Source organism: Poecile atricapillus, chromosome 3 (assembly GCF_030490865.1).
Source record: "Poecile atricapillus isolate bPoeAtr1 chromosome 3, bPoeAtr1.hap1, whole genome shotgun sequence".
NCBI lineage: Eukaryota > Metazoa > Chordata > Aves > Passeriformes > Paridae > Poecile > Poecile atricapillus.
In genome coordinates, this window is record NC_081251.1 from 73,208,029 (window position 1) to 73,233,149 (window position 25,121).

The 25,121-nt window shown below is 42.4% G+C and overlaps 2 protein-coding genes across 4 annotated transcripts; both read left to right on the forward strand.

The window, feature by feature from the left end:
* Positions 1-29: 29 nt before the first annotated feature.
* On the forward strand, positions 30-20,067 carry GNPAT (glyceronephosphate O-acyltransferase). Of its 2 annotated transcripts, none has more exons than XM_058836973.1 (16): positions 30-298; positions 3,730-3,921; positions 6,346-6,522; positions 7,377-7,506; positions 9,586-9,713; positions 10,152-10,227; positions 10,807-10,958; positions 11,049-11,179; positions 11,852-12,075; positions 14,258-14,503; positions 14,908-14,987; positions 16,725-16,865; positions 17,763-17,862; positions 17,956-18,049; positions 19,005-19,066; positions 19,360-20,067. In XM_058836973.1, exons 1-16 carry the CDS (start codon positions 62-64, stop codon positions 19,401-19,403), a joined length of 2,214 nt encoding a protein of 737 aa, XP_058692956.1. In that variant the 5' UTR covers positions 30-61; the 3' UTR covers positions 19,404-20,067. The 2 variants fall into 2 exon arrangements, with proteins under 2 accessions (XP_058692956.1, XP_058692957.1); XM_058836974.1 differs by having other exon boundaries at positions 40-298; positions 3,733-3,921.
* A 44-nt stretch (positions 20,068-20,111) lies between these two features.
* On the forward strand, positions 20,112-24,503 carry PDCD2 (programmed cell death 2). Of its 2 annotated transcripts, XM_058836975.1 has the most exons (6): positions 20,112-20,585; positions 20,665-20,916; positions 21,280-21,453; positions 22,506-22,621; positions 23,449-23,565; positions 24,084-24,503. In XM_058836975.1, the coding sequence occupies exons 1-6, from the start codon at positions 20,285-20,287 to the stop codon at positions 24,273-24,275; spliced, it is 1,152 nt and encodes a 383-aa protein (XP_058692958.1). In that variant the 5' UTR covers positions 20,112-20,284; the 3' UTR covers positions 24,276-24,503. The 2 variants fall into 2 exon arrangements, with proteins under 2 accessions (XP_058692958.1, XP_058692959.1); XM_058836976.1 differs by lacking the exon at positions 20,665-20,916.
* Positions 24,504-25,121: the final 618 nt, after the last annotated feature.

Genomic DNA, 25,121 nt, shown 5'->3' on the forward strand with positions numbered 1-25,121 from the left:
GCCGCGGCGGGCGGACGGACGGGCCGGCGTGTGACCCCCGGCGGCTCCCGTCGCACCCGACATGGCGCCGCCCATGGCGCGGTGCCCCCGCCCTCCGCCGCCGCGCCGCAGCAGGCAGCCGGGCCGGGGCGGCGCGGGGCCATGGGCACCGCGGGAGGCGGCGCCGGGCGGCAGAGCAGCGCGGCGGGGTAGGGCGGGCGAGCGGGGCGCGGGGCGGCGCGGCGGAGCTCGCAGGACCATGGCGACGGCAGCGGCGGCGGCGCCCGGGCGGGCGCGGCGGGGGGCGCCCATGTACTCGGTAGGCGGCAGCGGCGGCGGGAGCGGTGCCGCGGGGAAGGAAGGGGCTGCTCGCCTCACCTGCGCCGCGGCGGTGCCGCTCTCTCTGAAGGGGAATGACGGCGCTTGGCTCAGGCTGCCCCTCCACCCCTTACCCCCGGTTTGTGTCCCCGGGGAAGCGGGGACCGCGCTCCGGAGGGAGGGACGAGGCCTTTCCCGGGCTCCGGCGGGACCGGACGTTTCTCCTCATCAGGAGGAGCACCTTCCCGGGCCCCCTCCTCTACCTCGGCTGCTCCTTCGCTATCTGTCGTGTCAGTCGCGACAGCCAGAGCTCCCGATCCCGGGCGCCGCGGCTCCCTCAGAGCTGCTGCGGAAGGCCCGGCGGGTCAGGGAGCTGGGAAGTGTCTCTCCCTCACGGAGGCTCTGTCCCGGGGCGGCTCTCGGGAGGCAGGCGTCCGGACACCGGGCGCTCCGCAGGGCTTCAGCCCCGCAGCATCCTGTCCTGCCAGCCTCGGTGAACTCAGCGCTGGGAGGTTGTCGTGGGGATGGAGTGGCCGAAGCGGGTTTTCCTGTGTTGCATAGTGAAAATTACTTTATTGACCTTGTCTGTTCACTGCAGCTCCTTTTCCAGCTTCAGACAAGGAGGTTTGGGTGTGGGGTGATAAACTTTCAGCTCTGTATAAGCATTTGGAGGAGGGTACTAGGGAGAAAGGGAAAAAGCTCCTTGTTTCGGCAGAGATTCCCAAACTTCTCTTCTGTGTCTTGTCTGTATGCTGGTGTGCCAAGGGCATCGTGAGCACCATCGTTACATTGCATATCCTAGTTAAATGGAAGCAGAGGAGTTCCAGTTTCCTGCTGTTTTGCTTTCAGACTTCACCGCTGTCGTAGTAACAGTGCATGTCACTGAATTTTCTGATGTCCAGGTTTCCAACAGTGTATTTTCTAAGTGTGTTCTCTACCAGCTGGCAATTGAAGCTGGAACAACAGCTTGGCTGTAATGTGTAAGAGCACAGGTACAAATATTTAGTGTTTGCTAAAGTGTGTGGTTTGGCTCCCTCAGTGCTCCTTCAGAACAGGGCGTGAAAATAACTGTTGCCATGGAGAGAAATCAGTTGCACATCAAGTCTGAAAACATCAGATGAAGAGCAGAGGCAGAGAGGTGATTTTTCAATGGGCCATGGCCCTTGCTAAGCTCTGCTCACCTGAGTTGCGCTGGGGAACAGCTGTAGCAGTGCCGTGACTGCTGATGTGGCTGATGATGCCCATGCTGACTGCTGAGTTTATTTGTCTGGATTTCATGTAGTTGCAGATTGCAGGATGTGAACTTTTCTAACTGACATAAACGCTGCTTAGATTTTCTGAGGATGACTTGTCACATACTGATCTGAGTAGGTGATACTTAGAGACAAATATTTTCTGCTACTGTTCTGAGCTATCTTTCTTTGTCATTATAGAAAGCAAGGGACTTACTTCTGTTTTATTTTTAATCAAGGGGGTTGATATAAGGTGTCAACAGCAACAGATGGCTAATAGAAACTATTTCCAGTCATCTTAACAGAGCTTACTCAGCTCTTGCAAAATACTAACCAGTTGAAAGCTGTAATGCTAAATCATAGAGGACAAAAACCCCTAAAAGTCTTGCATTAATAGAGGTCGGGGTTTAGTACCTGTATGAGATTGTTTTGAAAGTCCCTGGAGAGTTTTTTCTGCAGTTAGAGTGAGGTAATTCTCTAAACTGCAGTTGTGGAAAGAAGAGTTATACAATCTACTAAATGCAATTCTAGTAGAAGGATGGTCTCCAAATCTGCCTATCTTGTGTGGATAAAAGAATTTGAGAAGGTCAAACATTACGGTAGGATTTGTGTCCTCCGATAAAACAAAATTGACTTTTGATAGAGATGCAGCTTTGAAGGATTTTTTGTCATTCTTAAATGTAGATATTCCTGATTTGAGTTTTTTTTGTTTTGTTTTGTTCCACCAAATTACCTTGTGTTGATGAATGGACAGGAGCTAAAGGTTTCCTCTCTACTAAATGTCAGCTGCTCTGATAGTGTTGCTGGTGTGGCTGTGGTCAGCTGTCAGTGAAACCCGACTCCCTCTCCCAAGGTTGAAAACCCAGTTGCCATTGCTGTGCGTTTTGCTTATCTGTTCCTTGTGTTCCCCTGTGTGTTTGCTCATGAGGCTTTCCACTCAGTGCCAGAAAAGGTCACTATAAGAGCCCATGAAACATGTTTTATCCTTTATTATCAGATTGGTCCTGCATGGGTTGTATATAGAAAGAGGAAGTGGAATGAATGAGAAGGATGCCAGTGCTACCCTTCAAGTGGTACTGTGGAGAAAGACATAAGCAGTTTTATTTTTAGTATCTTCTAATAAATATGCTTGGTCATAACTAATACTTCTATATTTTTGTTTCACAGAGGCTTACTCTAGCTGTCTTATTTATCTGGTGGCTGTAGCTGCCCTTTGAAGTTTAGAGAAGGACAATTTCAGTCTTGGGAAGACTGAGGGGTCATTCATACAAACTGTGGTGATCTAGGAGATAATAGGAGACATCTCTCTCCAGTTCAGGGGTCTGCTGGCTCAAAGGGAAGAGTTTTGTCTCAGAATTTTTTGCAGTGGGGTGGATCCACAATTTGTTCTTGATATCCTGGGGCTTTATTCTGCTTAGCAGTGGCACTGGTTACTCAGAGGTTGTGCTCTCTTTTTACCTATGTGTGCACCATATTGTGTTCACGCGGCTGACAGTGAAGTGCTTTGTTGTTTTTGTAATTTCTTCCTGCCTGGTAATGTTTAGTGTGCCTTAAATCCAAGCTTTGTGAAAGCCACAAGTCAGCAAGGCCCCAGATGCAACTTTTAAGTAGCAGAGATTATTTTCTGTGTGTTGATGATTGGGTTTTTATAATGCCAGTCATGGCATTGTCTTAATGAAGCTGTGAGAGTTGAAATCAAAGGTCTTTTAGTTAATACCTATTAATCATGGAGAGGCTGGAGGCAAGGCACTTCAGCTTTTAAAACCCATGTCCTCTCTCAACTTCTTCCTGTTGGATGGAATTAAGTAATGTGGCACAGGGTGATTTGGGGATCTTCGCAATGAAGGGATTAGGGTGAGGGTTTTTTGAGGGGGAGGTGGAATTAAGTAACATGGCATAGGGTAATTTGGGGATCTTTGCAGTTGGAAGGGATTAGGGTGAGAGTTATTGGGGTTTTTTTTGGGGGGGTGGTGTGGTGTTAGTTTGTTTATTTTACTTTTTAGTTTCTTTCTGGATCACTCATCCAAGCAGGTAGTATTGGTTCCTGCAGTCACAGAATATAGCATGCAGGCATTATTGAAAGCTAAGAAGAAACCCCAAATGCTGCAGAAGTAGTGCATATCATTCTTTTGGTGCTGTAGCCAAGCAGGTCACCAAACAGCTTGAAACAGTGTCTCATTCTTCATTTGTATGTTCCCAGCAGAAAGAGCTCACATCAAAGAAAAGAGATGATTTTGAAGATATCTTGGAGGAAAGACGGTTGTCCAGTGACTTGAGATACGCGATGAAATGTTACACCCCGGTCATCTACAAGGGACTTTCACCTTGCAAGCCAAATGCTATCAAAAGTGCTGTTCTCCAGTCAGAGCAAGTTCAGTATGTTATCAAACAGGTGAGTCTGGACAATGAGCTGTAAGATGAGGCGGATTGAACACAGCCAAGCTTTGTGTGTCAGCAGGGAAAAAGAGATTGTTGCTGACCTCGTTAAAATGATAATTGTACTTCGGAAGATGGTCCAGTAAATAAATAACTGTCTTTTGGCAGGAAAAAAAACCACTGGAGTTGCCACTAAAACTGTCAGGTTCATGAAGCAGTGTTTTGATTTTGCATATACAGCACTTCGTCATTAATTTATCCAGTGTGTCTGACTTCTTTTTCTTTCTCCTCCTACTCCACTGCTCTCACCGAAGAGCAACATTGTGAAAGACATTAGTGCTCTCCTTCTTAGCAGGTATTTTTGTACTTTGAGGATATCTTGTAAGAATTTTATAGGTTAATGGTGGTTTTATGAACAAATCCTAAATGCTACTTGCACTAAAATGAGAGTTATATTTCGTAGACAATTCTTTGAATTAGAAACACTGTTTGAGATGTAACCATATTTTTGTTTTAACATGAAGGGCAGCTACTTCTTTATAACAAATAAAGTATTTTATGGTTAGGCTGGCTGATACTTTGCACTGTGTTTAAATGCCTGAAATAAGTGAGTGTGTGTTAGTTAGCAGGGTAACTAATTTCAGTATCCATAAAAAATAATTCCAAGTGTGTAGAAATATGTAAGATGTTTTGGTTAGTCCTGAGTGACAGGCTACTGTAAATTTTTTTCTGTTTGTTTCTTTTAATGGCTAGTATTACCTGTGATACATCAAAATGTGTTCTAATATGTGATACATCAAAATGTGACAAAGTAAAGTATGTCGCTCTACACCACAAAGTAGTTCACTTTCCATTATGGATCACTACGTAGTATGAAAGCCAAAAAAATCTTTCAACTCTAAATAAACTAAAAAATTTACTGAAAGAAAATACTTTACAGAGGATTTGACAGAAAGATGTCTGTGTGATGTATTCTTCTGAAGTACTTTTTAGATAGAAAATTATTTTGATGGCTTTTTTCTGGGCTGGCATCAAGTGTTTGAAGGGAGTTAGCAGACCTGCCATTCATCCTGGATACCAGCTTTGCAGTAGAGATTACTGGAAGTTTCTAACTGAGAGTGTCCTGGGCAATGTGCCCAGCAATCTATGATTAGGGTCCTTCCTGCCTGGGCAGGGTTTGCACAGCTTTACACAGACATACTAGAATTTGTTCTTGTGCCAAATGGTTAAGGTTACTAAAGTTCAGTGTAGGAAGTTAAGGTCATTTGTTTGTTTTAGCTTGTTATATGTGAATGGTCTAGTTTTTGATTTTTGATTTTGGAAAGTTCTTAGTTCCATATTGGATTTGCCCTTAAATCACACAAGTGAACTGTATGGCAAGTCTTCTGCTGGTGAATGTGAACAGAAGCTCTTCTTGTTGAATATCAGGAAGAATTTTTGGCTTCCTGAGCAAGATTGATTTTCTCAGGCTTAAGTGGAAGCAGTTTTTGGCTTCTTTAAGCGGCTAAAATAATCAGTTTAAACTACATGTGGAAATACTTAGGATGATGGGTAATGCATTTAAGAAAACACAATTGACCTAGTAGATCTATGGAGGTAGACTGGAGATGCATTTTCTCATATGTCACAAAATGGAAATAATAGATAAGCAGCACTGGCTTCCAAACAGAGATTTGCTTTTTTGGAGGCTTTTTCTTCTGCCATTCCTTTCCTCCTCTGTGTAGAGTAAAAGTCATGTTCCTTATTCCGTAACAGTAAAAGGCTTAACTTTTCAACTAAAAATTTCTAGATTCAAATACCAAATTGGAGGGATGGCTATTATTTAAGTCTGTTTCAAGGAACTTCAAAAGGGAATGTGCATGGCAACAGATGAAAGATCATTGATATGCACAGTTGGTAGAGATGCTGCTTTGTATGCAGTTCAGCTCTCCATTGCTAAAGGAATACATCACAAGGAAGTGGAAGTGTGATAGGGCTGAGGTTCTTTGTAAGCTCTAACCCAAATGCACTTAAAATATTTACGCTTTGACTATGTCTACAAACATAAGCTTCATTTTACTATTGAAAGAAAAATGCAGAGAGCTTTCTTCAGACTGATAATATGGGATAATGGATATGGATAATATTCTTTGAACTTAAATCTCCTCTGAATATACTGCAAATTAAAACATTCATATGGTGTGTTTGGGGGGAGGATTGTTGTATGCCCTCCCCTGTCATTGACATCTAAGCTTATTTTGGTTTTTGAGCCGCTTTAACTTGGCTTTGTCATGTTGGCTGGCACCAAACAGATTCTGTATGATTAGGTCCTTGCCTGTCACATAAAACAAAATCTTGTGGACTATTGTAGTAGGTCTCATAGTAGCTGTGGCATGTTAGAATGGTGTGCACGGGCAAGGGGAAGGGAACAACTTGTCACTGCTGATTTGTTTCTCCTTAGTTAGCAAAAGAAATGGGAGAATCACCTGATATTATTCAAGAAGAAGCCACAGAAATCCTCGATGAGATGGGCCACCGTATGCAACTGGGAGCTGTCAGATTTTTTGCCTTCACTCTGAGCAAAATATTTAAACAGCTTTTCCAGAGAGTTTGTGTGAATGAAGAAGGAATGCAGAGAGTGAGTACTCGTGGGAGGAAAAAAGTTAAAATATTTTCAGACCAGTCACTTGGACAAGAGCTCTAATCATCAAATAACAAATGTGAAAAATACCCTCTGAAAATAAAAAAAAAAGACTGCACTCACTTCTGTTTATTAGTGCATTTCTTAGTAAATGTGGGAGGAAAGACAGATGATACGTAAGTATTTTAAATGCAAACAGCTATCAGAATTTTTTGTATATTTTCCAAGTGCTTCCTATGGTAAGGAATACCATGTGCCTGTGATTCTGTTAGGTCAGTCACTGAAAGAGTGTTTTCTATCTGATATTATAGAACAAAAATGCATTTAGCTGAGTTGGGGGTCAAAATATAATATTACACAGCTGAGTGGACTGGCTGTTTTGGAAAACCCTCATACAACCAAGAGTGGTGAAACACTGTGCACCTCTGAGGCCAGGGGATTCTTTAGGTTTGCCTCAGTTTCCAGGAACTGTTGTCCCCCTATTTCATTTCAGGATTTTGCTATTCTGGAGAGTGCAGTGCATTCCCTGAAAGTTAGCAATGTCAGTCCTGACAGCCCATGTTTGGTTTCCCGTCCCCATGAAAAGGGTTTGGAATTAGACTGTCCCATGATAGGGTGCCCCTAGTTTCTGAGTCCTGTGATGCTTGTGAGCCTTAGGTTGCTACTCTGGAAACAACTGCTCCAAATTTCCTATGGGTTCTGTGCTGAAAGAGGTATCTATTGTGTGGACAGAGAAACAACCCTCAAGCAAATGGGGTTTTGTTTACCTTAAGGCCAGTGCAGGTCTGTATTTGCAAATTTCAACAGTCAGTAAATAGTGGGACAATACTGTTTGCACTGTTCTTTTTCAGTTGCAACACGCCATTCAGGAGCATCCCGTGGTGCTGCTGCCCAGCCACCGAAGCTACGTGGACTTTTTGATGCTGTCTTATTTACTATACACATATGATTTGGCCTTGCCTGTCATTGCTGCAGGAATAGGCAAGTATGTTTTTAATGAAGTTTTCAGGATTCAGAGAATTGGTAGCATTCTCTGGTAGCTGCAATTATAAGTAGTTGCGTTTAACTTCTGGTCCAAATATATCTTGTTAAATCCTCCTTGGGTGAAGTGCTTACAATGTCTGAAAGCTTCTCATCGGTGCTGGGTCCTGTCAAAGGTGAATTTTTTCATAGCAAGTTTGCCCAGAAATAGACATGAGGCTGGGGCAAAGGTAAGGATTGTGAAGAATACTTCTATTTGCTTTCATAGCCTGGTAACAGGCAAAAACTTGCCCAGGTGCTACTGTTGATGCAGAACTTTTTGTGATAGTTCGTACAGTTTAAAATGCAGTCACAGCAGCCAGATACGAAGTATCAGACACCTCATGCTCATTTCTGATGTGACTGATTCCTTTGAAATATTGGCAGAACTTAATGACATGCTGAGAACAGAGCTTGCAGGGAAGTGGTATGTCATACCAGAGGTCAGGATTTTGGGCATGCTTAGTTGTAAAGCCAGTATATTTGTGGGAAACAATTCTTGAGGGCTTGAACAGTAAATGTCTTCCGAGTTAATGTGCTTTTTGATAATCTGGATGCTGTAAGCACTTAACTTAGAAACCTGATCTTGGAAGTCACAGGTATCAAACAGGTCTTCTAAGCAGGCAGGAAACCAACTCAAGTCTGCTGCAGCTCTGTAATATGTGCTTGCTATGGAAGATGAGACTTCCCTGGTCCTTGAGTTTGCTGCATCTGGGTGATGCAGGTTAGATTCACAAGTTGATGTTTCAAAGCTGCCTTGATCGAGGTGTTGCAGTTTGCCTGTTGTGTATTGTTCAGAATCTGCTCACATGTTGTTACAGGTATTGATGTAATCCTTTACTGACTTGGATTAGAGTATTTTTGAGTTTTGGACCTCAAAATAGTATCTTAAGATACTAATAGTTTAGCTTACAAGGATTTTTTTTTTTTAATGATTAACATTTTTTGAAGGCTTTGGGTGCTTCAGGGTCAAAGTTCTCCTAAAGAATTAGGGGCTTGTAGCTTGAAGCTGCCTGCATGTGTGTAATATTTTAAATTCCTCTGTAGAAAATACAGTTCTCTGTAGTTGTAGTTGTATTTCATAACTGCATATCGTGTTAGAGGTTCACAAGATGTTTTACAAACTCACTAAAGCAGCACTTGTGCTGAGTGCAGAGACTCTCCTGTTACAGGTGGTAAGTGCCCTTGCTTTGTTAGTTATCTGTTGACTTCAAGCATACAGATAGATCTGTTGGGATTAGCTGAGGGAAGGTAAACAGTTGCCAGCCACTCTCTAGTACATCCTTATGCAGTACATCAGCAGCAATCTAGCTGGTGCTGGGGTGATGTTTCTGACACCTGTGACATCTTCAGGGCAGTCATTGTCAGTGTTGCAACTAGAAGTGTGAACTTATTTGACAGAGTGAATATCTGTTCTCCAGTGTTTCGTGGATTGAGGTGGCAAGGAGGTTGGAGTGGCACATTGCCTGCTGATGTGTAGACTTGTTTTAAATGCTTCCATAAGAACTTTGTTAACATTAAGTGGTTTTTCCTGCTTTTCACACGTTAAGCATTGACTGTCATTGCTTAAAACTGAAGAACTATAAAATAATTTTAGCTGCTTTGGTGTACATCCCCCAAAATGATGAGTCAGGATCATAGCTGGTCTAATACAGTTTAATTGGCTGCCTAATTTCTGTGTCTTTTGGGATACACTCAGTCAGAACTGCTTTTTTCTAAAGATGAGTGAGACGATGTACTTCAGAAACTCAAGTCTTTATTATGGCTGAACTCTGGCTATCTAAATTATGAAAATAAATTGGTCTAAGTGAATGCAGCTTAAAAAAAATTGGAAAGCATATTATAGTATGTCATTCTTGTCTATATAAGTCTTGCTAGACAATTTGAAAGCAAGTAAATGTGTTGGCAACAATGGAATCCTTGAAAGAGATCATCTGTATTCTGACAGTGTGCTAGAAATTTTGTGGTTGATTCTGCTGGCTGATATTAATCAATAAATTGAGTGTGTGTGGTTTTGTTTTTTCTTTGATTGTTTTTCAGATTTCCTAGGAATGAAGATAGTTGGTGAGCTGCTACGAAGGGCAGGTGCCTTTTTTATGCGACGTTCCTTCGGTGGGAACAGACTCTACTGGGCAGTGTTTGCTGAATATGTAAAAACAATGCTAAGGGTAAATAACTTGCTATACTCTCAAAATGTATGCTTGCTGGAACAATTCTTGTGAGATATGCGGGATGATATAGCTGTGTGATCGGAAGTCTTCCTTGTAATCTGATTAAGTGCTTTTAACCTCAGATTTGCTGTAGGTGAAGACCATGTGTGCACTCTTTTATTATTATAGTTCAGTAAGTGATAAATTACTGCTCATAGTTACTTTGCCTTGTGTGCCCATATCTCATGACAAACACAATATTTTCATTAATTAAACTATATGATGCAGCAAATAGAATGAATGAATATAGGCTTACAGATGACTGAAGTTAGATGTGTTTGTCTTTTATTAAAAAAAACAACTTATATTTGAAGTACTTAAAGCTGTTTGTGGGTAATAAAGAAGAAATGTTTTTTCTGACTAGCTGTTTGTTTGTTTGTTTGTGTACTTTTGAAGAATGGCTATGCCCCAATTGAATTTTTCCTTGAGGGGACTAGAAGCCGCACTGCTAAGACTCTGACTCCAAAATTTGGTATGTTTATTTAAGATTGGGAACTTGTAATATTATTAGCATTTTGATTAGTGGCTATGTGCTTTGTAAGTTCTTTGGATAGAAAGTGATGTTAAAGTAGAGGGAAATTGGAGAAGTCTGTCAGAGAATGGGGGCTCCAAGGCCATAGAAAGTACAGCAATATATTCCACTTGCACTCTACTGCTTTTGTTCCCTTTGCCCCATTGTGTACTAAATTCAATAACTCTTCACCCTTTTCTTCCTAGACAATAGGAGTCCCCTGGTCAGCAGGGAAATATTGTAGCTCTGACTGTAAAAGTAATGGGGAATCTTTAGAAGGAAGATGCTGTGCAAGCACAGAGCAGTGCTGCTGAAAAGAGCACAAGTATCTGTCCAAGAGTGTTGCTTCCATTTGCCCTCTGTTTTAAGGTTTGGACAATGTCTTTTGCTTTTGCTTGCGTGAAGAGAGAACAGGCACAGTGCACGCCTATTAGCAGCTTCTAAAATGCAAAGATATCCTTTCCAAAGTTGAATTGCAATTGCTTTTCTCTCTTTAAAAGAGACAGGTGATTTATGTTTGGTTTTTTTCCCAATTGGCAGGTCTTCTCAGCATTGTGATGGAACCCTTTTTCAAACGTGAAGTCTTTGACACGTACCTTGTTCCCATCAGCATCAGCTATGAGAGGATATTAGAAGAATCTCTCTATGCATATGAACTCCTAGGAGTCCCAAAGCCCAAAGAATCTACATCTGTAAGTAAATTCCTTAGGAACAGAACATAAGTGGATGTATACACACCCTGTAGCACCAGAATTTAAGTTTTCTTCTTCCCATTTTCATAGGGGTTGCTAAAAGCCAGGAGAATCCTCAGTGACAATTTTGGTACCATACATATCTACGTTGGCCAGCCAGTATCCCTTAGAACCTTGGCATCTGGGAGGATCAATCGGTGCCCATACAATTTGGTGCCCAGGTACCACATCTTTCCACGGTGTATGCACAGGAAAAACATTTATTTAGTCTACACCTATGTGAACTAATTTGTACTTTGTTTTCATCTTCTCTCGCCTCCCTCCGTCTGACTGTTCAGACTGCTGAACCTGTTTGGTCTGACCAGAGACTTACTGTGCTTGTGACTGGGTGTTTCTGAAAGGAATTGTTACTTGTGTGGCTTTGCCCTTTGTTGAGAAGATGCCATTTTAAAATTTAATGGTGTTGCATGAACCAGGCAAAGCTCTGTTTTCTGAGAATGTGGTACTTTTGACACTTAAAATTGTCACCTTTCTCTCACTTCTCTCACATTATTCCTGCAAGCTGTTAAGTGACGGCGTGTCAGGGAGCTGTAGCTGTAGCTGTGACTGGATTGTGTTGCTTTTTCAATTAGTTGTGTAAAATGTAATGCTTTAGAATTTTGTTTGGAGATAGCAATGTGCAGCGTCAGTACAGAGGTGTGTGCTTCAGGTACTGTCATGAAGCTACTGATGTTTTGCTCTGTACTCTGTTTTACATAGCACATAGAATCACCCTGCAGATGTTAGGTGCTGTAAAGTTATAGATCTGGGAACAATACCTAAGAAATAAAGAAGGGTGTTATTTATATTTGACTTTTTGAGCTCTTTATCTTAAATTACATTGTTTTTTTCAGGCATCTTCCCCAAAAGCCATCTGAGGATATCCAAGAATTTGTCAGTGATGTGGCTTATAAAATGGAGCTCCTGCAAATAGAAAACATGGTTTTGAGCCCGTGGGTGCTAGTTGCTGCTGTCCTGCTCCAGAATTTGCCAGCCATGGAATTTGAACTTCTAATAGAAAAGACTCTGTGGCTTAAAGGCTTAACACAGACTTTTGGAGGATTCATTGAATGGCCTGGTATGCAGAGAAAGTGTTATTTCTGTTCCTCTTGTGGCTTACGAAAGATACGCATTACATTCTATAGAAGCAGTGTATGGTAACAGCTTTACAGAATTCTTAGAGTTATAAATGGATTTTAGGATATGCTAACAATCATGCTGAAACCTGACAGGTTTTGACTTAACCTATTAAAGATAATACTTTGAAAAACAGGTGGAAACAGGACAGATATTTTACTGTTGTATCATGAAGTGTGGCATGAGAAGGAAATTTTAAGGTACTTCATTAGAGTACTAAGGTTTGTGTAGTGTCTCCCTTTCTGAATTCTGTGTAAGTCACAGGCAGTTGTCTGATCTGCACCAGGTAACTTTGTGTAATGCTACACTTCCTGCTTGGTACTGACTGCAGTGTAAGTTGTTACTGGTGCAGAGGACTAGCAGAAACAAATGGGTGGAGAAAATCAAAACTGTCAGTTGTCTGTTTATTTTTACTTTATCTCCAGAAACAATGATGACTTCTGAAGGGAAGGCTTCTTTGGTGGTTTTATTAATATACACACACCCCCTTTTATATATATATATATGTGTGTGTGTAATGTATATGTTGGCTGCTGAAAGGTTGATTGTGCTTTCAAACTTTATGTTTGAAACTTCTGTATGTGAGCCAGTGGCACAGGCAATTTTGGAGCCTCAGGATGTAAGTGGTAAAGCTAGCAAAGAACAGTATTGTGCAATGCAGGTACATTTAGCTTTCCGCTCTAGGTAGACTTAAACCAAGGATCTTTGCTTTTGTAGTCCTGTGTATAATAAAGGATCCTTCTCACTATTACAATAAAAAAATCGGAGCAGGGTACTGGTATAAAAGAACTCTGTCACCTGTAGAAAAAAACCACTTCATTCAGGGATCAGCACTACAGGGAATGCAGTCGAAGTCTGCTTCTGCCAGACTGGTAAAAGCAAGAATTTCATGGCAATACTTAAACAACTTTTAGAATCTTACTACACAGTAAACTGAAAATACCACGAATGAAAACATACCACATTCAGGATTGCTTATTTATTTTGTTTATTTTCTTAGCAACAGTGAGTAAGCATTTGCTTTAGTAGAGCTGTGATGTTGTCAGGGAACAGCAAATAGGCATGGTAATGAAATGGAAGAATGACAACAACTGAGTGGATTTTGTTGGAGTGTGCTGGCTGTGCTCAAGGCATCAGTTGCATACGAACTGGGTTTGTTGTTTCAGTTTGGATTGTCAATTTGAAAGAAGAAATACATTTTAAAGGCCAGTTTGCTGATGCCAGCAGCTGCGTGTACCCTCTGCATTCTTCAGTCTCAAAACAGCTGTTTATGTCTGCCTTTGTCATACTGGTGGGTTCTTACAGGCAGAACATTTGTGAAATTTTATATTCAAAATGGGAGTTGTAAAATTACTTGCACAAACTTCTGCTTCCTATTGCACTGAGAAACTTCGGAGCTTTGGCGAAACTGGAACAAAGTAGGTTGAAGGAGTAAATTAGATGCAAGGAGATTACATGAAATCTGTATTAAAAGAAAGGAATATGATGTTTTTTTTCTGTCAGAGGCTGTGTTGATTTGATATGCCTGTGGTGCTGTGAACATGTAAAGTGTATTTTAGCGTTCAATATGAAGTTTTTATTGCTTGCTTGTCAAACTGATTCCAATTTGAGGCAGGGAAAGTTTCTCATTGAGTAGGTATGGTATGTAACAATATTTATGTTAAGTATTTTTATAAATTTGGTTTGGGATGAGGCCTTGCTTGTGTATGAGAGTTGATGAAAAAGTCTATAAAAAGACCTGTATCTCTGATTCAAAACCTGTAATGTTGGAAATGCTTAAGCAGAAGTACAGTTTCCATTTCCTTAGTAATGAATGTATCCCTCAAACAGATCTATCCTTTTTATATTTGGACGCTCAGAATACTTGTTCCAGAGACAAGGAACAATTACAATTTGTAATTGTTAGGAAGTGGAAGAATTCTAAGTGTTTTAATTATAGAAATGTCTGAAATTTGTTCTCCCCATGGCATACATGCCTACTTTGCCAGTTCCCGGTATGGATTATATTGGAACATCTCTCTAACTGAATGTTTGGTGTAGTGTCAGAAATACCAGTGCATTTTAGGCTGTTTAATAGAGTTATGATCCTTTTCAACTTCCTGAGTGGGGCATTTTCCTTCTAGATAACCTGTGTGCCAAGAAGGCAGTCCTGTCTGGCCTCACCCTGCATTCCAACATTGCTCGCCTTGTGGATGGCCATGTGGTCCTGAATGACAAGGGAGTGGAAGATGGAGCCGTAGGGGAAATCGTCTTCAGGCACGCGCTGGCCGTGCTGATGTGCGCCACGTACAGGAACCAGCTGCTGAACGTCTTTGTGCGCCCGGCCCTGCTGGCAATCGCCTTGCAGATGGCACCCAGCTTCAGGAAAGGTACACTGAGGCTCTGAGAACCTGCTGGCATTGCTCCTTCTGCCATCAGCTGGGACAGGAGCACCAGGTTCCTGTGACTGCTAGTGGGAGCTATCCAAGAGTGTTATACTTGGGATAAGGCAAATGTGTTGGGAGGGCATGGGGATATTTTGCTTGCCTTTTTATTTGTGTATCCTTTGTAGGATTTGATTGTGACATCTAATGCATGTTCTGAGAAGACACAAGGCACTGCTCTTTCCTTTTCTTAACGGCTGAATCAAGTGCTTTGAGTACTTGCTGTACTCTTGTGGTTTCTGCCATTGTATGTGTGCTTTAAATGTCAAAACCATATTTTATTTGAAGTAGGTACTCTCTCAAATAAGGAGTAAATGGCTCTTCACTTGCATTTACAATATTTTTTTCAGAGGAAGTCTATAGCTGCTTCAGCTTCTTGAGAGATGTTTTTTCTGATGAGTTCATCTTCTTTCCTGGCATTTCATTGAAGGTAAAAACATCCTTTATGCAAAAGTACGGGTAGTAATGCAACCAACTAAAATAGCACCTGATTCAAGGGCTCTGCCAAAGAAGTGCTTTGTGAAAAACACCTACAGGGATATCACCTTGATCTGTAAGTGGGAGGGACAACTTAACAGGGGGTCATTATATTGGTTGCAAAGTACTGTCTAAATCCACAAGGTTGCCGATGCAATTGTTTTCCCCATTCCAGTAAAAATAAAAATTGTGAAATTGCCCAATTCTGAACTATTAAAATGAACCGTGGCACAAATTTGGCTTTTTTGCATAAAGCTACTAGTCTTCCAGCACAGATCTGAAAATACATGTTAAAACAATGAAGTGCAAATGCTGTCAGGGGTGCAGCCTATGAAGGGTTTTGAAGTGAGAGCTTTCCTGATGGCATAATAGTTTCCCTCATAAGAGTCTTATGGAAGCTTTACTTGCATGCTTTTTTGCTTCAAAAGTTTCCCCTCATTTTACCTCCTGCCCCATGCAGCCATCAGTCAGACAAAGCCAGTATTGTTCCTGCACACTGGATTAATTAATATCCAGGAGCCCTGGATAATATTCCAGGGCTCAGTGTGCCTGTGTGCACCCCTAGCTCAGCTGGATACAGGCAAGCTGGGAAAACTGCAGGCACCCCTTAGCTCTCTGCAGGACTTGCTCTGTCAGTTTGTACACAAACCTGCTGGGTCCAAGCTGGCTCTGGTCCAAACTTCAGGTGCAAACAAGTTTATCAGTAAAAAAATATCTGGTTCAGCCTCACAAGATAAATTGGTATGTGTAGTTTTTACCTGGATTTTGAGCTGATTACATGTGATTTTTATCAGTGCTAAAGACAAATATATGATGGTCATAGTTATGATCTTTGTGCATTAAAAAAGAAGTAAGTATAATTTTCACAAGAATGTTCAAGACTTGCAAATGCATTAAAATCTCACAAATTTTTATATAGATGAGAATTGCCTTTTTTAAAGGCTGATTGGCACTGTTAAGTTTTATTTGCTAGCAATTGTTGCCTCTTGCTACTTTTTTGAAATAGCAGAAAGTAGCAGGGAGAGGAAGGGTGGCTGGCTATGATTGACTTTGCTGGAGTAAGATGAAAGAGTTGCTGTGATGCTAAGGAATCTTTTACCCACCCACCTCACACCTTTATTCATTCATGTGTCTGTCATGTCCTTGTCCCATCCCTTTGTGTTAACTGTCCCCCTTTCACCCATATTGGTGGTAAATTGGTTTTGTCCTTGACATTTCCATACTTTGTAACTTTTTGTACATTTTGTTTTCTGTTTGGTAGAGGGCAGGTCAGTGGTCTGTGTTATCGTTTATTGCAAACAGTGGACATGAGATAAAGGCAAACCCGAAGTTTAAAAATAGATAAATTAAAAAAAAAACCCCACAGGAAAAAGCCCTAAACTGGACAACCTGACCCTGGTTTGACAAAATCCTGAGGGAGCTCAGGCTGTCTGTTGCAGTAACAGCCATGGCCACTCTTTGTGCCAAGGCCTGTTGTGCATTGAGGAACTGCTGTGTTTAAGAACATGTTTCCACTGCCTTTTCATAAAGGTATTTTTGGGGGACAGGAAAGTTTTGGTTCAAGTCTCTTGAGAACTGAGTTCGGAGCTGAAAGTGGTGCCCTGTTGTGGTTTCTGTTGTTGATTTTGTGGGGAAATGGTAGCTGCACTTCTGTAAATGTTAGAATTTTAGTCATGCATTTCTTACCCAGGATTTTGAGGAGGGATGTTTTCTACTCACAAAATGTGATGCCATTCAAACGAGTCAACAGGAGATTTACCCTACTGACAAAGGAAGTGGTACAGTGTCTTTCTTGTCAGCTATGTTCAGACCTTTTGTGGAAGGTTATCAGGTATGTTGTCCTTCAGAAAACTATCTCTTTTTCTTCCTGTGTTTTATAGGGAAAGTAAGAGAGCTGTGATACTGCTGTGCAAATAGGCTGAGAAATGTAAAAGTTAAGAAACAGCAGTAATAAATCTTAAACACCACCCTCCCCCAAGGATCCCAATTTTAGCTTTTGGCTCAGACTTGTCCAATTTACTAAAGCCGTGACTACTGTGTAATGTGACAGCTCATTGTGGGTTTATAAGATTCACAGGGAGTGTGCTGCTACCAGGTTCATTGCTCTTTTTTATGAGGAGCTCTTGCTTAATTCATTTTGTGTGGGCTGTCCTGCTGGGTGTGAAAATGAGTTTTCATCTCCTATTTGATAACTTTTATGGGAGTCATTAATTGCATCCATATATCTTTAAATTCTTCTGGTTTTTCCAAGGTTTTAATAAGATTAAATATTTAAATTCCTGTAGTAAGCAATGCGTAGAAACCCAGATGTCTGGTAAGTCAGTATAAGATTGGTGAGACTGTAGATGTTTACTGTAGTGGAATCTAGTTAATGATCTGATGTGTGAAGTGGGTGGAACTGTACTGATGTGCCCATTTTTTCTCATCTTCAGAAAAGATATTGCTTTAAAAAATTAAACTGTTTTTGGTTGTAAAAACAAGAATATAAATTTAGAGTCTAAGGTAGCTATTATAGAAATACTGAGTCTTAGTTTAATATTGGGATTCTCTTGCCTGTAAAACAGTAATAAAACTTCCAGATGCCTTGTGCAATGGTACCTTTTGAGTTCCTCTCCTGTGCTTTTCAAAGTGGAATAGTATTGCTTACTTACAAGGACACGTCTATTTATAATTCATTACAAGCTGACAGTATAAAAGAAAGGAATTCTCATTTTCTTGAAAATGTTAGTTAATTTTCAGATACCTCTCAAAGGAAGTGAAAGAAGCATTTAATGAGAAGCAGTTTATACCTGGAGTCCGCAACTTTGTTTTTCAACTTCTCGAGAAGGGTGTGTACAGCTGTTATGCAATACAATTTTACAAGAGCAGCCTGTTAACTGAAAATTGTAAAAATTTTAATTGCGTTTCTCCCTTCTCCACAGGGAGTACACAGTGTTATGAGGCACTGTCTTCTGACATGCAGAAAAATGCCTTATCAGCTCTTGTGCAACTGGGTGCAGTGAAGAGGAAGAAAATGTAAGTAATGATAGATTTCTGGTGTATAGAAATCTTAGTGGCAATTCTTAATGTCTAAGCTCCTAGCAGAGCAGCAGAACCCCAATTGCCTGAGCACCAGAGATTGACTGGATTTACTGGAGTCACGGAGAAGACCCAATAGTTCCTTTCTGTACGTGATGTGGAAGTGGAATGGCATGCCCTCATAGTGGAAAGACTCCTGTGGGACGTAACAGCTAAACTCATTAACTCGCTAGTAGGCTGCTTCTGATTCCCTTTACCTTTTGGTTTTCAAGTTTCCTGCCAAGGCTCTGATAAGAAAAGAACAGCACTGCTTATGTGTAATACTGTGTGTAAGCTGTTACAGTAAGCCTTGTCAGGAAATGTACACAATAATCAGGAGCACTGCTAGTTTTGGGGGACTTCAGCACTGAACTCATCTCAAAGCAATATAACTGAAAGCTTAATCATTCGAGACTTTTTACACAGTTCATGGTTTATAGGCCAGAACCCACCTGTTGCTCTGTTATGCATTGTTCTGTTATAAAACAAATTTGTGTTGTAGTGCTTCTTACTGTGTTTAAAAGTATGATCGTGGGAGTCCCCAATACAAAAAGTCCCTGTAGTGCCTTGAGTGTTTCACAGAACATAGTTGTCAGCTGATGACCTGAGCTACTTCCTTATGCCTCTGTTCATGAAATGAATCGGTTAAGATAGATGTCTATAGCTGAATTCCCCTTTCAAGTAAAAGGAATAAATTGAGTGCAACAGAATTTGGGGACTATGAGCAAGAGGAAAGTTAAAGAAATAATGATTGTTCTTGAGTAGAAGTCTGACATGTCCTTAAATTTGATATGTATGCTGGTAGGATGAAAAATGCTATGTAATCATGAAAATGTTTTAATTCAGATTATTTGTGTAGAAATGACTGGAATAAGAAGTATTTGTTGAATAAACTTTTTTTTTGTAATTGTAGGCCAAATGGGTTTACTTACAATGTAAATCAAGAGGCTGTTAGTAAAATCCTGGACATGTTTGGTAAGTGTTCTCTAATTTGAAGAGAGCTTCTCAAGTTAAAACTTACTTTGAACAATGCATATATGTTAGATTTAGTGCTTTTCCCCTAGTAGTTCCATAGATTTAACTGCATAAAAATCTTGGTAATGTTTTTTACAATGCCTTTTCTGCTGTCATTAGCTGCAGCTTTGAATCTTCCTTATTTCACATACTGTGCAACCCAGTGGCTGAGGGCAGTAAAGTAAGGAGTAGTTTATTGGCATGGTGTTTACAGCATGCTGATCAGAAGTGTTTACTGTGGGCTTTTCTGTTAGATGCTCGGATACCTGTACAGAAACCTGTGGCTGCACGACTCTAAACGGTTCCTGATGCTGTGAGTGGATGTAAGCTCCCGCTGAGAACATGGACCACTGCCCCTCTGGAGCAGGGACAGGACCGGACGAGGTTCCACTCTTGCCCAGCCAGCCTGCAAGCATGGGTGGCAGAGAAGTGTTTCTTCAGCTGGACAGCTCTCTCCATTACCACTTAGGAATTGCTGCTGAGGGGCTTAGAGGTGTATGTACATCCTCACCGTGTTTTGTTTACCAAAACAAATTAAACATTGTCTCTTTTTTTTTTTTTTAATATTGAAAGAGATGTGCACAGCAATGGCTACCTAAATACATTTTTCTAGACTTGTAACAACGAATGTGATTGGTTTCCAATATTTCATGGATGTGAAAATGTAACAGGGAATAAAAAAACTTGCTATTAAAATTAATATTTAGAAAAAAATGTTGCTGGCTGGCTAAATGCAAGGCAAGGCCCTCATGAATGACAAGCACAAATCAACCCTTGGGCAATAACCAGAACTGATACATGTGTTGGGTTTTGTGTTTTGGTATTTTATGTTTGGGTTGGTTTTGGTTTTGCCGTTTGTTTTTTTGTTTGTTTGGTTTTTTTTTTAAGGCAGCTTGGCATTATTTTAATTACTTAATGAATGTTATATTTAAACATTGCATTAAAGCACCGTCGACAACGTGTCTGTCGTCTCTTCTGCCTCCCTGTCTCGCCGCTGACTGCGCTATCCGTTGAGGGGGCAGAGCTTTGCCCTCGTCTTCCAGGGTTTTTATTTTCCCCCGTGCTCTCCTCCCTGCTGCCGCGTTACGGAAGGGGAGCGGGGGCAGGGCCGGGGCCGGGCCGGGCGGGGCCGGGGCAGCGCCCGCCCCTCTCGGCGCCTGGCGGCCCTGGGCAAGCGGCATGGCTCCCGGCGTGGAGCTGGGCTTCGCGGCGGCGCCGGAGGGCCCGGGCGGTGCCTGGCGGCTGCGCAGCGCCTACTTCCCCAGCAAGGTCGGGGGGCGGCCGGCGTGGCTGGGCGAGGCCGGGCTGCCGGGCCCCGCCGCTCTGCGCTGCGGCCTCTGCCAGCAGCCCTGCGCCTTCCTGCTGCAGCTGTACGCGCCGCTGCCCGGCCGCCCCGACGCCTTCCACCGCACCCTCTTCGTGTTCGCCTGCCGCGGCCCCGCCTGCTACCGCCCGGCGGGACCGGGCGGGCCCTTCCGCGGTGAGGCGCGGGGACGCGGGGAGGGAAGGGGCGAGGGTCGCCGGCCGCAGCCCCGCTGACCGGCGCGTCTCTCCCGCAGTGTTCCGGAACCAGCTGCCGCGGCGGAACGACGCGTACCCCGAGGAGCCGCCCCCCGAGGAGCCGCCCCCGGGCCCGGCCCCCGCGGCCCCGCGAAGGCTGGGCAGCGGCGCCGCGCTCTGCCGCGTCTGCGGCTGCCTCGGGCCGCGCTGCTGCGGGCGCTGCCGCCGCGCCGCCTACTGCGGGCCCGAGCACCAGGCGCTGGACTGGCGGCGCGGACATCGCCGCTCCTGCGGGCAGCACGCCGCCGGAGGTGGGTCCGCGGCCATCAGGGACCTCCGGAACGGGGGCAGCTCGACACGCGCCCCAGCCTGCGGTTCATACCGCGCCGAGCCGCCGAGCTGCGGCTATTGAGTTCTTAAGTGCTGCTGCTAGCGCTGTTTGGTCTGCCCTCCACGCCTCTTGGATTTACAGAGGTTCAAAGCAACGGGACGCCTGTTGCAGTTTTCCGCTGTCCTTAACGTAACAGTGTTCCTTACCTTCAGGTCTAGCAGTGATGTAAATCTTTCTTGCTCACGCAGTGTTTCTGCGATGTAGTTTGCTGTGTAGCTTTTGGGGAGAAGGATGTGAAATACAAGATTACCTTGTGAAGTGGTATCTGTCTTCTGTTTTCTAGATGACTCGGCAGATGCAGTTCCAGAGCATAACGAGTTCCTTTTTCCAGAATATGAAATTTTGATAGAACCTGAGGAACCAGAATTTCCTGCTGACACCACTGATGATGAACAAAGTGCTGAAGATACATCAAAGGACGCAAAACAAGAGGAACTTGGAGCTGCAGGCATTGCAGGTCAGAAATAAAATGCTGTCTGTAATTCTTCCCAGTGGTGCCTATTACCACACCTTTAAAATATCAAGTATTGTGATTTTTAAGCGTTCCTTGTAAACTGCTGGTGAAAAAAGGCTAAATGTGCAGTCGTTTGTGATGCTAGTTTGTTGTAGATGTGCCATAATATAAGTTGCTGTTACGGGAGAGAGTTACTAAGCTCTGACTCCAGGAGCTATTGAAGCAGCTGTTGGTGCTGATAGCTCAGAGTTACACTGTGTCCCTGTGTGTGCTTCTAATAGGCAAGGCACAACTCAAGTGAGGAGGACAGGACTGAGCACCTGTTGCTGGATGCTCTTGGAGTTGGGAGATTGTTGGTGTGTCTTGGCTTGACTTAGTTTGATTTATCATAATTTATGGAAAATAAAATTTCCCTTCTCTGTGCTAGCAGAAAACTGGTTTGAGGATAGTTTAACTGAATTAATTTTAACTCTGAATCAAGCAGTTAAGTGCAGGCTCCGTCCTCCCTGCTCCCCCTAAATTCACGATGAACCGGTTTGCTGAGACCACACTTGTGGCCTTCAACACACCCAGGGTGGAGTTTGTGGTGGTGCCAGGGAAGGATGCTGGGTTCCTGGTGGTCCCTTGCTGTGCTCCAAAGCTGTCAAGAGTGTTAAGTGCCCCCACTGATGTGGTTGTTGGAGTGTAACAAATTCACTCTTCAGTGCTAAAAACTGAAGTCTGGCACATGCGCAGCACGCAGGGCCTTTTTCAGATGTTGTATCCTGAGGGTTCTGTAGTCTCAGTGATACCTGCTGGGAGCCATAAACTTAGGTAGATTAATTCCTTCCCTTTCCAGTATTCCAGTACTGACATCTATGTTTAAAATGCAAATAAAACTAGTAAATGGACCTGTGTGTGACCAAATCTTGACATGCCATGAAAAGAAAACGATCTTAGATTTATGGCAGTAACAACTTATGAAACAAAATGAATTTACACGTGCTAATATTGTTTTTAATTTTTAGTCTCTTGTATTAGCCTGTAACTTCTATTGTTCTTTTTTTCTTGCTTAGATGAAGCATTTCAGTCCTTAGATGAAGAGACATTGGAAGCAATGGCAAAACATGAGACTGATGAAGAAAAGATCTTCCGAATGTTTAAGAAACAAGTAGCTGCTGAACCAGAGCAGGTCAGAAGATGGGGTGGCCTTTGAATGTGTGTTCTAACACAGCATCCTGCTGCACCTGCAGCATTTCCACTGCACTGTTCCCCAGCCTGTGGCCCTGTTGGCCTTCCTTCTCAGCAGAACAAAAACTGCAGAGAATAGCTCTATCACTGTCACCAGCTACACTGGGGGGGTGGCTTAACTTTTTTTAAGGTTGAATTACTGATGGCTTTAAACTTTCCACTATTTAAAACAGTAATCTTCCCCCCATATTATTTCTTATTAATGCAAAAGGCTAAAAAGTTACATTGTCAAACAAAACTGTGGTCCCTGGTTTCATTCAGAGAAGGCACAGGCCTAAACCCATCAAAGTGGTGAAGAAGTTCTCTCCATGTTTTGCCTGGTGGCTGAGGGGTTAAGGTACACACTCAGAAAGTAGGAGACTTGGAGTCTTTTCCCTTCTCTGCTTTAGGTATGTGCCTCACCCTTTCTGACAATCTCTGTACTGACTGATCTGTCCAAGTGTCCTTTTGTTGATAATGCCTGATTTGCTAGTAACAGAAAAAGAAAGGATATGTCTGAAAATACCTTCTTGAACATTAGGATAGTCTGATTGTATTTAGATGCAGAACTTCAGACAGGAAGATCTGGATTGCATTTCTGACTTTGCAGGTCTGTGTGCTAATTATCCAGCTGCTCTTTCTCTGTCTCAAGACTGCAGCATAAACAGCCTTGCATTTCTGAGTCCCTTGATTAGGGAAATAAAAACCACTGCAAATGATTTGTCACTAAACACCAATTTTATACCAAGATGATAGTCATGAGAACTTAAAACTTCTGCTGTATTTCAGATTATTAGATACTGCAGAGGAGGAGAAGGTCCACTCTGGGTGTCAGGTGAAAATAGGCCTGAAGAAAAAGATATCCCAAATTGTGTATGTGGTGCCAAAAGGATATTTGAATTCCAGGTAGGTATCATTCAAAAATAATACAGGTAATGTATTGCAGACTCACGATCCAATTGTATAGGTATTGGCTTGTAATTCCAGCAAGAAGGTTGAAGTTGCAACAAACTAACTGCGCTAAATGATTGTACAGAGCCTTTATTTACTCTTCTAAGTGCCGTTTCACTTCATGATGTTCATTATAAATATGTTTTGCTGGAAGTACTCAGCTGTAGAATTTTGAATGCTAGAGGTGTATGTATGGTGAATACACTTAGTGTCATGCAAAGGCAAAACATAGTTGCCAACAGAATTTCAAATGGTGGGAGGCTCACAGATCAGGCAAGTCTTAAAAGGTGAAATAAAACTTACCTAGAATTCCAAATTTATTTTATTTGAGCTGCCATACACATAGTAGCTTCAGCTGGGATTTTGGTATAAAAGAATATAAATTCTTACACCAAACGCAGGACTGTTCTTCAGAAGTGGGGAGAGGGGAGAAGCCTGTGGCCTGCCTCTAAACCTTTTGTTTTTCTTTGAAGATTATGCCACAGCTCCTGAATCACCTTCAGGTTGACAGCCTTGGCGAGAGCATTGACTGGGGAACGCTGGTGGTGTACACTTGCGCTGACAGCTGTGGTGGGGCAAACCAATACCTGGAGGAGTTCATATGGAAACAAGACCACTCCATGGCTCAACTTTATGAAGCTGAGTCATCCAAACGGAATAGTTGATTTGTTTCACTGCATCTCTGCACTATGCAAACACGTAGTTGAACTGAAGTCACTGAAAACTGCATCTTCTAACAGTAATAAAACTGCTTTAACTAGACCTTGACAACCTCTCTTGTACTCCAGGGAAGCTTTTACTTCAACCTGGTACTGAAGCCGGATGCGTTTGTTCAGAAAGCTTCATTTCAAATCTCATTTCTGAAAGTTTATTAAATAAAGATGAAAAACTTTTGGATTGGTGAAATTATCTTTTGTTGGTAATGGAACCTCAAAAACTTAAAAGATTGTAGTCTGTCAGGATTTTCACTGGGTTACTCAAAAATTAACATTCATTCAAAGGAAAGAAGAGACTGCTGTAAACCCACTTGAGTGCTTATGTTGAAGAGTTGTACAGGAGTCAGTTAAGACAAAGATACACAGCATTTTGCTGTGGAACTTAAATATGCTTCCCTTTCTCAAAAGGTACACTAAACCTAACTTGGGAGTTTGTCACATGCTTTGAGTGGTTATTTGAGACAAAATGCACAAAAGTTAAGTGTTTTATCTGACTTAAAACTATTAGCCCCATGCAGAAGTAGTTTAACTCACTTATCTGGTGCAGAAGCTAAACAAAGTCAGCCATACCAGAACACATTTGTCTTGTTACACACTGCCTGTAGCAGCAGATTTTCAAGCTGAATTGTACCTTAAGTCTGCCATCATTGCTGAAGTTTAAAAATAAGTGTCCTCTGCAGAGATTCTTCCACTATATGACTGCCATATAGCTGAGGCAAGAGAAAAGTGAAACCTTAATGCTGAAGCTTTACTGTGGTAGCTGCTTAACTGCTCCTATGGCTATGGCTGTACTTG

Bases quoted from the DNA above. Each gene is read 5' to 3' on its own strand.
- PDCD2 (XM_058836975.1), top strand. From the start codon at position 20,285: ATGGCTCCCGGCGTGGAGCTGGGCTTCGCGGCGGCGCCGGAGGGCCCG. The intron at 20,917-21,279 runs GTGGGTCCGCGG...TCTGTTTTCTAG, and splicing joins CGGGCAGCACGCCGCCGGAG to ATGACTCGGCAGATGCAGTT. The intron at 22,622-23,448 runs GTCAGAAGATGG...GCTGTATTTCAG, and splicing joins TAGCTGCTGAACCAGAGCAG to ATTATTAGATACTGCAGAGG.
- GNPAT (XM_058836973.1), top strand. From the start codon at position 62: ATGGCGCCGCCCATGGCGCGGTGCCCCCGCCCTCCGCCGCCGCGCCGC. The intron at 6,523-7,376 runs GTGAGTACTCGT...GTTCTTTTTCAG, and splicing joins ATGAAGAAGGAATGCAGAGA to TTGCAACACGCCATTCAGGA. The intron at 14,988-16,724 runs GTAAAAACATCC...TTTCTTACCCAG, and splicing joins TTCCTGGCATTTCATTGAAG to GATTTTGAGGAGGGATGTTT.